Source organism: Lissotriton helveticus, chromosome 1_1 (genome assembly GCF_964261635.1).
Source record: "Lissotriton helveticus chromosome 1_1, aLisHel1.1, whole genome shotgun sequence".
NCBI lineage: Eukaryota > Metazoa > Chordata > Amphibia > Caudata > Salamandridae > Lissotriton > Lissotriton helveticus.
This window is the reverse complement of record NC_136057.1, coordinates 2,143,712,472-2,143,724,920: the sequence shown is the minus strand read 5'-3', so window position 1 is coordinate 2,143,724,920 and position 12,449 is coordinate 2,143,712,472. Positions and strand designations below refer to the sequence as shown.

The 12,449-nt window shown below is 44.5% G+C and overlaps 1 protein-coding gene across 2 annotated transcripts in view; it reads right to left on the bottom strand.

The window, feature by feature from the left end:
• Window positions 1-281: 281 nt before the first annotated feature.
• The window catches only part of MTF2 (metal response element binding transcription factor 2), a 421,361-nt gene continuing 409,193 nt past the window's right edge, over window positions 282-12,449 (bottom strand). For both annotated transcript variants that reach the window (XM_078646339.1, XM_078646340.1), the window contains 2 exons: window positions 11,912-12,007; window positions 282-1,826 (listed from right to left, as the gene is read on the bottom strand). In XM_078646339.1, the coding sequence (XP_078502465.1) occupies window positions 1,478-1,826; window positions 11,912-12,007 (445 nt within the window). In that variant the 3' untranslated portion in view covers window positions 282-1,477. The remainder of the gene's footprint in view (window positions 1,827-11,911; window positions 12,008-12,449) is intronic.

The window sequence follows — 12,449 nt, the reverse complement described above, 5'->3', positions numbered from 1 at the left end:
AAGTAGGATTCCAGATGGATCATTTGTATTTAGGCAGTTCTGTACATCATAATTCAACCCAACTGATGCATGAGAATACCACAGCTTCCTGCTATGTACATAAAAAAATATACAAACCTACTTAACTATATGGTGCCTAAAGGTAAACTCTGAATTTACAGTATAAGTAAGTACTTCCTACATCAACAGACATCTTATAAATAATTAGAAGTACTATTTACTTATCATTCGTGTGAAACAAAATAGGTACCCAGAAGGGTGTCAAAAAAAACCTCCATTACTAAAATAAACAGTTTTCCATTTATTCTTTGGGCAACATCATATAATAAAATCAGCAGGAGACAACAATAGATCTAAAACGTAAAAAGAATTACAAAAAATATCAATTGAAACCCTTGATTTCTTTAGATACCTGCAGAGGTAACTGGTAATAGCAATATGTAATCGATTAGAAAGACGCGGGTGACCCATGTACAATCAAATAAACCAGTCACACTACAACTTACAAATCTGACAATCATTGTGAGAAATCAAGATACAGATTCAGCAGTATGCTGCATTCTTTAATCTACAGGAGAAATGTACGACCAGTTTTATAAACATTATTAAAATCTGCCTAAAAATATGAGGTAAATTAGGAATAACCAGTTGACTAATACACTGTTCAACAGAGTCCATTATGTGCCATAAGTGTTGGAACAGTCTGCATAGACTATTTACTGGTAATCTGAAGCACGTATAAATTACTCACAGACCTTACAAACAGTATAGAACATATTTTATGTCGAACAGTGAAGTTGTAACATGGTTTACACAATGCTTGGCTAAAAGCAAGCACTAGCACCACATGGTTAATAATGCTTGGATTGAAGCAAGTAGTAGCACCTCAAACTGCCTGAGAATCGATGCTGCTGTGTAAATACTGCAACTATACCTGAAAGAAAAAGGAGTCCTGAAGAGCTGCCATTTCCCATAATTGTTCCACCATTAAAAATTGCATAGGTCACATACTCCTATATATAAAAATATATATGTAAAGAATATATTAAAAAGACACAAACTGATGCCATTTACAAGCACAATAGTTTCTTTTTACACTTCTTGCACAAAACCTTGTGTTGCTTACAGTTCTCTATATGCATTTATGTACATTGCACCTTTGGGGGGAAAAAATCTGTGAGCAACTAAGCATTTGGATCTTTAAAAATTAAAAATGCATTTTAAAGACACTACTACTGACCAATCTGCATTCCTCAGAAAATCAATGCTTCAAAATAAACTGAGTAGTCTGAGTGAAAACAAATCTTTTGTAAGACGATTGTGTCATTATGATACAGTTAGTGATTTAAAAAAGCAACCTTTGACGGATTGTTTTAACAATGACAGCAATATACTGTACGGTGTTATCATAGGTGAAGCCGGTGAACTGTCAAAAAAGACTGGAGAACATAAGATGACTTATCGCTCAAAGCTGCTGTCAGGAAGCAGTGGCTCCCTCCCATTCCACTAGGTACTGCACTTTCCCATCAACGGTAAGCCGACGAGCCAGGACGCGGTATTTTTCACCACAAGCAATTCTTCCTGCGGCACCAAAATAATTAGTAATGGAATGCTTCAGATGATGCATGTGAGCTTCCTGGTCCAGGTTCACAAGAGCGTTTGCATCAAACTCATCAATTTGAGAATCTTGCTTCCCATTCCTCTCATTTTCTGCATTCTGATTCTGAAATCCATTTTGTGAATGACGACCTCTCCTTCTCCTCAAATGCGGCACGGTTGATGACCAAGTTCTTCCAGTGCGTGTTCTTCTTAGATCCAGTGAATTGCTACACAAAAGAACATACATTTTGTAAATGTAGATAAAAATTCAGGAACCTACTCAAGGTCAGATACATTTTTGGGCATGTAAAATTCGTTTTTCACATACACAAAACAGCCATTTTATAACTGGAATCTTCAATTACTCTTCTCATCCGACCACTAACTTCCTTGAGGGACCAAGAATAACTGACCAAATTGATTAGAAACATTTTGACAGTATGCCTGCTGAATGCATCCACAATTTGAGTGAAAAAAATATAATCTCTGCATCAACCTGTACAAGACACTCATACTTCACATGATTCAGACATCTGTTCCTACTTTTATATGTAATACAAGTAACTCGACAGTAAAATAAGGGACTTAGTACTTGCCTAAACAATAGAGGCCTGAGCACACCAACAACCCATCTCATACTGTCTAAACCTTTCCCCCTAAAAAAATGGCCTGCTCAATGAGCCCTTAGGTTTCTTCTCTCTGGCCACCACATAGCTTATGTGAGGCTAGAGAGCGAGGAAGGTCACTAGATCATAAAACAGAAGGAATAATGACCTTCACCAAAGATGATACAATTAGTAACATGCACTCCACACTACTCCTATAATCACTCTGAGTTTAGGATAGCTCTATGATATGATTATAGATTCTAAATGTATTTAGTAGCAAACGGGAAAAGACAAGGGGTGACTACGACAGGAGGAATGTATCCCCAAAAAGGAAGAGTATATTCGGTTTATCCAAAATGCTCATGCAGCACACTTCTGAAGATCTCCTTTCCTCAATCTTGCTGTGGAATTCCCACCCTTGGCCAGCATCAGTCCATTAGATCAAATTAAGCACCTGCATATTTAGCATACTTGGCAGGTGACTGCTGTAAAGGCAGATGCCATCTCTCAACGCCCACATTAGCAAAAGCTCTTGAGATATGAAAAGTCCCAGGAAAAAAGTAACCACCATCTTTTCACAGTAAAGAAAAAACACATGGAACATTTATTATCTTTAAGCAAGTCCCAGAACAGTCAAGTGAGCTCATGTTAAACTGTACTTCCAGTAGCATCTATACTCGCCAAAATCTGAGACTGAAATGTACTATTCCTGTCAAAGGAGTATGCGAGAGCCCGATTGACATCCAGGGTTTCAACGCTTTCTCTATTTTTAGATACAGGGGTCTTAAAAAATACAAGTACAGGCACCATCTAATCGAGACTAAACTCTGACCACCTTTGGCATGAATGTTAAGTCCGTTTGCAGCACAACCTTTCAGAGTTCATTATGATGAACAAGCCATTAGAGTAGAATGCTTGAATATCTCCTAACCCTTCTAAGGTGACAGATAGCAGGTAGAAAAGTTTCAAGAAACTTAAAATGGGAGTCATACATCATCTTGAAAGGTATTGGCACAGAATAAGTCTATTGTATGCCAGACAAGCCGGAAGAGCACAGGCATGCAAGTAGGTATGACAGGAGGCATGCAACCCCTGCGGCCTGTGCAACTACTGGGGGGATGCTCCTCCGCCCCAAGTAGCAGGACTAATATCCCAATTGGGGAACAGCAAGGCTACAGTAAAGCGAGTGAGTCAAACTTGCAGTGCATGAGATTTTAGATTGCATGCTTTAAGTACAGATCACTAAATAGGCATTCTATGGCAGGAGGCGATGATTATGCTCTTCTCTCTTCATTTAATAAAATAGCAGCCATATTAAACTTAACAATAATAAGAAAAGAAAAAAAACTTCACACCCCAGGGAACAATGAAGTTTTCAAATATGTAAACGGTGTTGTCCTTTATCTACTTCCCTCTTTCTTCGGTGCAAGCAGCCATATCAATTGAGTATTGGGACTCTTTCAATTATTATGGATTGCGAGTCTTTGCCTTTTCAGATTTGTTAGAGGTGCTCGCACCTCGTTGAGAATTTTATTTCCCTCATCTGAGGGCTTCTAGGTCAGGTGTGTGGTGGTCCGCGAACCGCTATAGGGCTTTCCTTCGTCTTGATTAGGGCACTCCCTGTGTCGCGAAGCGGAGCACGCGTCAGTTTCAGACATCGTTGAGAGCAATATCGAGCTGAGTGCCTCGCTAGCCTGGAGCTTTACCACCCTACGGGGTACGACACTTCAGGAGCAATGACCCCTGCATGAGGCAGTTATTGCCAAGGCTGCCATTGCCAACTGTATTGTGCCCATTTTATTAGCATACGGGCGAGTTGTCTGCCTGGCCCACACCCACTGTTGGGGCCTTACGAGGAATCGGAGCCTACATTCTTGGGCCATACCCATACATTTAGACATATCCTATTCAGGCCTTCAAGGCCTATTGCCTGCCAATCTCCTACACCTGCCAAGATCTGGGGCTGGCTATAGGCTTCCTTTATTAAAGACCTCACAAGGGCTGGTGCAGGCTCCTGTACGCTAATGGCCCCCCTCCCACATAATCGGATTCCCTCTTACCAGGTGGGTGGCCACCATCCCATATGTATACTTACAGACCAGGTATATGACCTCACAGAACCCATGGAGGAGTATGGGGAATATTATGAGGAGGACGTTGAATACTTCTCAGTCACAGAGGAGTTCTGCGACACGGCAGACGCCTCCATAATTAAGGCGGGTTCAGGCGCAATGGCCCCTCTGGAGAAGAGACTCATGGCAATGTATAACAATAGGAGAAAAAAAAGTGCAAACGCACCAATAAAAGACCGAAGTGGAAATGTTGTCGCAGGCCACAGAGGAAAGCCACCCAGAGCAAGGAGTACGCCCCTAGAGCACTGCTTCCGCTAAGGAAGAAAAGATGCCCAGTAGAAAAGACAGGCGCTATGAGGATGAGGGACAACCCCTCTGATGGCTGTATTGGGAGCTCGTGCAAGGCAAATACACAACCGTTACATTTTAGAGGCACACAACCGAAGTCCCTTTAAGTGATACTAAGTACTACAACAGATCTCAATAAGGCCTACAGAAGATGGTCCCTGCAGAACAGGGAGTATGGCCGCAGTGCATCTGCACAATGCAAGTAAAATACCCACTAGAGCACAAGATCTGCGATAGAAAATTAGCCAGCAGAAAGAAGCCTGTAAGAATAGGCATACATGGGTCAAGAAAACAATATACGTCCCAGATTGTGGGATACACATCATGTCATTGACATAAAAAGAAAAGAAACTGCAGTGGGCAGGAACACCCCAAAGGCTGTGACCCATAGATATAAAGGGGACTTGACAAGAAAGCTAATGGGTACCTGCCCCGGAATGGCACAGACGTAAATACAAAATGGGACAGCTCCCAGTAGAACACTAGTACCGGAGACTATGGAAGCAAATGGTAGAGTTAAAATTTTGCTCCACCTCGACTTACTCAATATCGTTGCAAGGCTGGGTCAGCCTGTACACCGAAAAGACGGACGCCATCAAAAGGCATATCAAGTGGCTTGAACACCCTCTGAAAAACCAGAGGCACAAAGCCATGTGCATCGATGGCTCGACCCACTGAATCAGTGGTATCCATACCACAGCAAAAAAGCCATAGAGCGGTTTTTGCCCATCTCGACTTAACTGGGCATGGTCGTCCCGGATGACAACTGCCAAGGAATCCCAAAACATATGGGTAAAGCGTCCAAAAACGCAAGATATACTGATAGAACACAGAGTAGCACTGGTGGAGGAAAAATATGCCTGCCAAAATTGTCCAGTCATTGGAATCTCTGACCGAAGGGACATGTGGAAGAGATTCAGGATCTCGGGACCGGGGAAGACTCTAAGCCACTGGCTTCACCCAACAGAGATAGCCAGCTGACCTGCAGGTGAGGCTGGATAGTGTCAACCATGGGGTACATGGACCCAAACTGTGCACCATCTTCTCCCATACCACACTCCTCCGAAGGAAAACCAGGAGGATGCACTGCAGAGAGCGGAGAGAGGGTATCCTAGTTAGATGGCATTACCGATACTGTGCCCAACTCAGAGCGGTGCTGAAATGGCGATGTAAGAAGAAAGTGGTGTGGCATCGATCGTTGCAACCAACACCATCATCTTTGTCAGCTGGATAAAGGGGCCGGTTTCCTCTCCTGTGAGGGAGAGCCAGATTCGCATTTCAAAGGTGGTAACCCTTTGAGGCTTGCCGCCCAAGGAAGGCTAATCAGCAGGTCATTCTGTGGAAGGGGATGTTACACGCTCTTACTATGCAGGCTTTTGTTCTGGGGCTCCTGGGAGCAGAGGCTCCCACCCTAGGAGGTCTGAACAGTGTCTCTGGTTGTAGGCTAGCATAAACTGGTCAGCAAGCACACCAGAGGCTGGTAAGTCTTCAGGGGGCATTTGGTGACTTTATCGGTAAATCCATCACTGGAAGCAGTGTGGGTTTATCAATACGAGATACTGGATACCAAACATCCTTATCTTCAGTAAAGCTATCATGTAGCTGGCGATCTCATTTTCACCAGTGTCCAGCATGTTTTAAAAATGGGTTCCCAGTCTACTTGCAGGGGCTGTAATAGGACTGACCAGCACAGGGACATAACTGCTCATTCAGTTATGCCCTCACATGTAATATTCAGTACTCTGCTTTAGGGCTGTCGGGCCTGCTGTAGGGGTGAAGTACAAATATCACATGCAGTGTTAGGGCACATGGCACACAGGGATGAGTGACATGTAGTGTTTTCACTTTTGTCTGCACCACAACACACAGCCTGCAATGGCAGTCTTCTATGTGCTCGGTTATGTTAATTGGTTTTATAAAGCGCTCTAATGCCCAGCAAAATCCAGTCTACCGTTCTGCTGCCCCACCAGTTCCACCAATGCAGCAGTGGCCCAGGAAGCGATCTCCGTGCTCCAGAAGGTCAGATCTGTCTCCCGACCAAGTGAGAAAATGTCAAAACCAACCGGAGCCGCACAGCACCAATAACCGGGGTACCTGACCACTTGCAGCAACCAAAGCCTGCTTGAGTCCAATCTGGACTCCAACATCTCAAAGATCGAGAAGCCGTAGAGGGACGTCAGCACCTACAGAGACCCACTTCGGGAGTGGCCCAGCCATCCTGTTTTTGTTGCCACAACCGGGGAGACCGACAACCGTGAGTGCCCTGTCGACCTAACCACTCTGCACCAGGGCACGGCAGCTCGGGTTTCCCAAAACGGATTGTGCCTCCTAGCGCCCCAGGGCCCTCACGAACCAAGCCATCCTCCCCCCAACTCCCTTCATCCCCCCCCGCCAAATTGGGAGGGGGCGGGGATTGTCACCAAGTCCCCCTCTGCAGCCTGTTTCTAGGTGCCCCCCATTCTCTCCTTTGGTATAGCGGGCACAGCTACCAACCGGACCAGCACCTCTGCACCCATTCGCTCTAGGGCAGGTGGAGACTAACTGCTGGTGGTTCTTTGGACCTTGGCCCCCATTATCTTAAGGCCTGAAGGGGACCCCCTGAAACCTATTGCAAAGAACTGTAAGTAGTATATGCCTTTTTCCCCCATAGGAAAACATTGCTGCGTAAAGACGCATTTCAGTGAACATTTTAATTAACTGTAACAATCAATTTCTTGAAAAGTATTTAGTTGATCCCGAAGTTCTTGCTGTTGAAATTTATATACAAATGTGTTATGTTTCAAAATTGGTATCGGATTCATTCTCTAAACAATGCTCAATATACAGTGGATAAAGAGACTTTACAACCTTATAGTGGTATACATTTTTTCGGAGTAAGGCACAGTACATTTATGACAGATGTGCAGATTTGGAATGTGCATCTCAAATTGAACAATTGTATTTAACTGCCCACAACAGGTCAGTGAAATATTAAGAAAAGGCATTACTCCCTGGCTTAGATTTAGGTTATGTTATGTTATAAAGAATTTGTAAAGCGCACTTACACCGGTTGGTTTCATAGCGCTGGGTTAAGGATTAGCTGCGTCCAGTGGAGCGATTATTCATAAGCTTGCACAAACAGCCATGTTTTGAGAGTTTTCCTGAAGCTCAATAGGTCAGTGCATGACCGTATCTCAAGGGGAAGGAATTTTAGTCTTGGAGCCAGAGAGGCGAACCTGCACACTCCCTGATGTTTTAGCTTAAAGGTGGGGGTGGTCAACAGCAGAAGATGAGCTGAGCGTAGGTTGCGTGAGGAAGTGTACTTTAATATCAGATAGTTTATAAATTTGGGGCTACGGCCGTATAGAGATTTGAAGCTCAAGCAGCCTGTTTTAAAAGCGCCGCGTTGAGGAATGGGAAACCAATGTAATTTCCTTAAGAGAGGGGAGGCAGATTGCCACCTAGGTTGCCGATGAATCAGTCTGGCCGCTTGGTTCGGAACCATCTGTAGCCGCTTGGTGAGTAAGAGTGGTATGCCCAGGTAGACGGAGTTCGCATAGTCCAAGTGCGACAGCACCGTGGCTATCACAACCTGTATCAAAGCTCCTTGTGTGAGTAATCAACGGATCTTTTCTAATCTTTCTCAGCTGAAAGAAGCAGGTCGAGATCACCGATCCATCTTGCGTTCTTAGTGAGAGGTCATTATTTAGAGTGACACCAAGGGTTTTGGCAGAGAAGGAGGGGGTGGAGGGAGATCCGAGCTCCGTCTGAGAATAGTATGGGCCCCAGAAATTGTGACTGCCCCCTGTCAGGACTAACTCAGTCTTGCCTGGATTAAGCTTCAAACGGTTACGGTCCATCCAGTGGCGGATGTACAACATGGTAGCCTGAAATTCGGAGACTGATTTTGGCGAGTTGTTGATGGTAAACATCAGTTGTAGGTCATTGGCGTAATTAAAAGGTAGTCACGCTCCTTTCCTTCAGGGACTGAATCGGAGGGAGAAGGTAAATGTTGAACAAGTGGGGGGATAGTGAGGATCCTTGCAGGACCCCAAAAGTTGTTCTACGCTTAGGTGCCGTAAACTGGGCTGTGCGGACTGCCTGTGAGAGATCTTCTAGGAAGGAGCTAATCCAGCTAAAGGCTGCGCCCTGGATGCCAGCCAGCCTGACACGGTTCGCCAGTATATCAGGGTCGACCGTGTCGAAGGCGGCAGACAGATCTAGTAGCACAAGAGCCTGAGGGGAACCTCTGTCAGCTTTATCTCATAGAGTGTCTAAGACCACTAGTATAACCGTTTCAGTGGAGTGCGTGGGGCGAAATCCAGCTTGATGGGAGTCAAGGTAGTTGGCTTGTTCCATTAAGTTGGACAGGCACCTCGCCACATGGGCCTCCAGTACTTTAGCCAGGTACGGGAGCAGAGAGATGGGACGGTAATTTGACAGACTCTGTGGCTCTGCTCCAGGTTTTTTCAGCAGGGCAACCACGATCGCTTCTTTGAAGGCTTTAGTAACGCAACCCTGGAAGAGGAACTCATTCAAAAGTGCAAGGGGTGGGCAGCAGTCCGTGGGGGCTCCGGATTTTACTTTGGACAAGAGGTCTTGGAAGGCATGGGTAATAATAGCCGAAAAATATTCAAGTGTAGAGTGATTACAGAGCATGGCAGAAGGAATCTCATTAGGGAAATGTTTAGAAATACCGGCTTTAATAGTGGAGCTCTTTTCTAAGAAATAATTTGTTCAAGGAATCGCAAAGTGCTTGAGTTGGAGTAGCCTTGGGTAAGATTCTGTCTGGATTAGACATTGACAATTGAGAAGATTTCCTTAGAACTCTTGTTGGAGTTTAGGATTCTGGAGGAGAAGTGAGCAGCTTTGGCCGTTAAAATGGCCTTTTTATATTCTTGCCGTGCTGTCAGGCAGTGAAGTTTCCTTTCTAGAGAATAATTCTGTCTCCACTGCCTCTCCAGTTGGCGAAGAGCCAATTTTATTTAGTTTTTAGTTTTAGTTCATGGGAAAACCATCTCTGAGCATCAGAGCGGCGAGCATTTTTACTTTTTTGAGAGGGGCATGCTTATTACTGGCCACTAGTAGCCAAGCTGGAATTTTTGCCTCAAAAATGTTGACATCCGGATCGAGAGTTTGGGCTGTGCTGACCAGTGTCATGGAATTCCTTTTTGTCCAGGATATTGCATTTCCTGCCCCCCCCTCCCACCCTCCTCCCCTTCAGTTGTAGGGGTTTTACCAGTGGTGTAGTTCCTTATAGTGAACTTTATTACGTGATGATCTGACCATATGCACGGAAGGATCACAGTTACAGACATTATTAGGTTGTAGGTCCAGACTTGGTCCAATTTGTGCCCTTTGAAGTGTGCGGCTGAGGATACTTGCTGGGCAAAATTTAAGTTAGTTAGAAGGTCTGTCAGCTTGGCAGACCCCAGTGAGGCGTTGAATCAATAATTAAAGTCACCTACCAACAGGATTTTAGCGTAATTGATTCCAAAGTTGGCAATCTGTTCGCTCAGTGAGTGGGGGAACAGGGGCATGTGCTGAGGCAGACTCCAATTTACTTACAATATTGTCTGCTGCCGGGAAACAAAGACAGGTGAGGGCTGTGAATTTAAGGTCGATGGATGATGGCTTCAACTCCCTCGACCAGTTTCCCTGGCGGCCAGTTAGCATGGAGCATGTAGTAGTCGTTGGGTAATGCAGCTAACATGTCAGGGGTGGAATCATGTGTCAACCAGGCTTCCGTCACTAAGAAGACAGTTGGTTTTTCGGCTGCTAGGAGAAGAAAGATGCCAAGCTGGTGCTTGACTAAGGAGCGGGTATTTAGACAGTATATTAGCAGTGCAGGGTGCCTGTGGCTATTCGGACCCTGCGGTTGGTGAGTAAGAGGGCTAGGTTTTCAGACTTCAGGGAAGGATCTCCGCGTTTGGAGGATTTCGTTACGGATCAATTTAGTGTGAGTGGCGGGGGAAAGTGCATGCTGTGCCGAGTGGTGCTGTCTGAGTACCTCTGAGGTGTATGTGAGGAATTGGGCATTGTGGCTGGCCCCTGGGCACAGACAGGCCTTTGGCACGTCAGCTGCGCTCCCGCGCTGCGGCCGTCATATATGTCCGTTCTCCGGCCAAGGCTTCTCCCTCACTCAGCGTGATAGGCTGAGTCAGAGGGGTATAATCGGATGCAGCTGGGGAGCTAGTGCCTCCTCCTTACGCGCCATGAGGTATTTTAAAATACACAAGTCAAATTCGTACAATGATTAAAAGAGTTGAAAAGCAATTTAAGAACGACTCCGAAATAGCTTTCCGCAGGGTAGCGGCACAATCCTAGTGTGCCCGCTCCCGCGCTGTAGCCGGCTGGTATGTCTGCTCCCCGCCCAATGCACCTCCCTCTCTGTGTGATAGGCTGATTCAGAGGGGTGTGATCGGATGCAGCTGGAGAGTTAGTGTGTCTTATTCTTGAGCGTGTCTCTCATTTATTGCCTCTGGGAGTACAACAAACTGCTCGTTCATACTACTGCAAAAGAGTTAATTTGTTTTGTTTACTTGAGAGTCTGTGAACCAATAAGGGCTGCCTGGACTCTCTGTACAGTGTACCTCGTTTTGGTGCACTATATAGATAGCAAGCTTCCTACAGGACCCCTACTTATTTAGGAATATAAAAAAATAAATTAAGGGACAGCAGTGGTCCCACAGACCACTACCTACTCTTAACAACTTAATTTAAAACGTTAAATTATTTTCTTTTGAAACGTATCCTGTTTTCCTTTAAGGAAAACGGGCAGTATTTCAAAGAAAAATTAATTGCTTTATTTAAAAGCAATTACAGACACAGTGGTATGCTGACCCCAACAGGCAAGACAATCATTTCTAGTGAGTTGCAAACAGCAACATAGCTCAAAACATTTATGAGGTAGGCCGATTTGCGACCCATTAGGAATAGCTAATTTAGAATTCAAAGTTTCATAAATTATCAATAGTAATTAGTAAATCGCTATTCCTAATGTTAGTACATCTGGACCTAAAGTCAATTGTTTTGTCTACAGAGGCTTAACTGTAAGATATGTAAGAGTTTGGTTTTCTGACAGACATGACAATTGATAATGGGGAGAGGCGTGGAGATAGTAAGCTTTAAAGAACACTCCCTATAATGTCAAAAGTCACCAACCAAAAATCCCTACTATGCAGGCAACTATCATAGATATCATGACGGTAGTAAGAAAGTTATGACCTTGCACACTATAGCTGTATTTTCACCTTACTAATACAAACTAACAATGAAAGTTACTGTAGCGTACTGATGTAGTACCTTGGAATGCTGCATGAGGTAGTCTCCTTTGCACTGGCAGCAGGAGCGGATTCCACATCTGAGGTATTTGATGACTCTACAGTATTTTCACCAAACCTAAAACAAAGAAACAAGATGTGACCAAGCACTAACAAGCCAATGGGGTTTTACAAAGAGTGTACAGGAAGCATGTAAGATTTTGCAACATTTTCTTTAACATGAGTGATTTTTGCAGTCCCGTTAAGTACTGGCTGCAGCAGCCTTTCCATTAAACACGAGCCAACAAGACAAACTGGTCTGTGGTTGCTTGTCCTGTTCAGAGCAGACATGGCCTGGCAATTGCGCTAAACATTTGAGCTGGAACAAGGTAAACTTGCATTTTATCTCGTATTTGGGGTGGCTCAATAAGCAACACATTTAATGGGCTGGAGTGCAGCTCACAGTAATTGAAAGCACCACTTTCTCACTTCACTGGATGGATGGAAATGGCAATATGCTTATATAAATGGGTATTCGACCAGGACCAATACAAAAAGGAGACAAGAGGATTTGGGCTGAA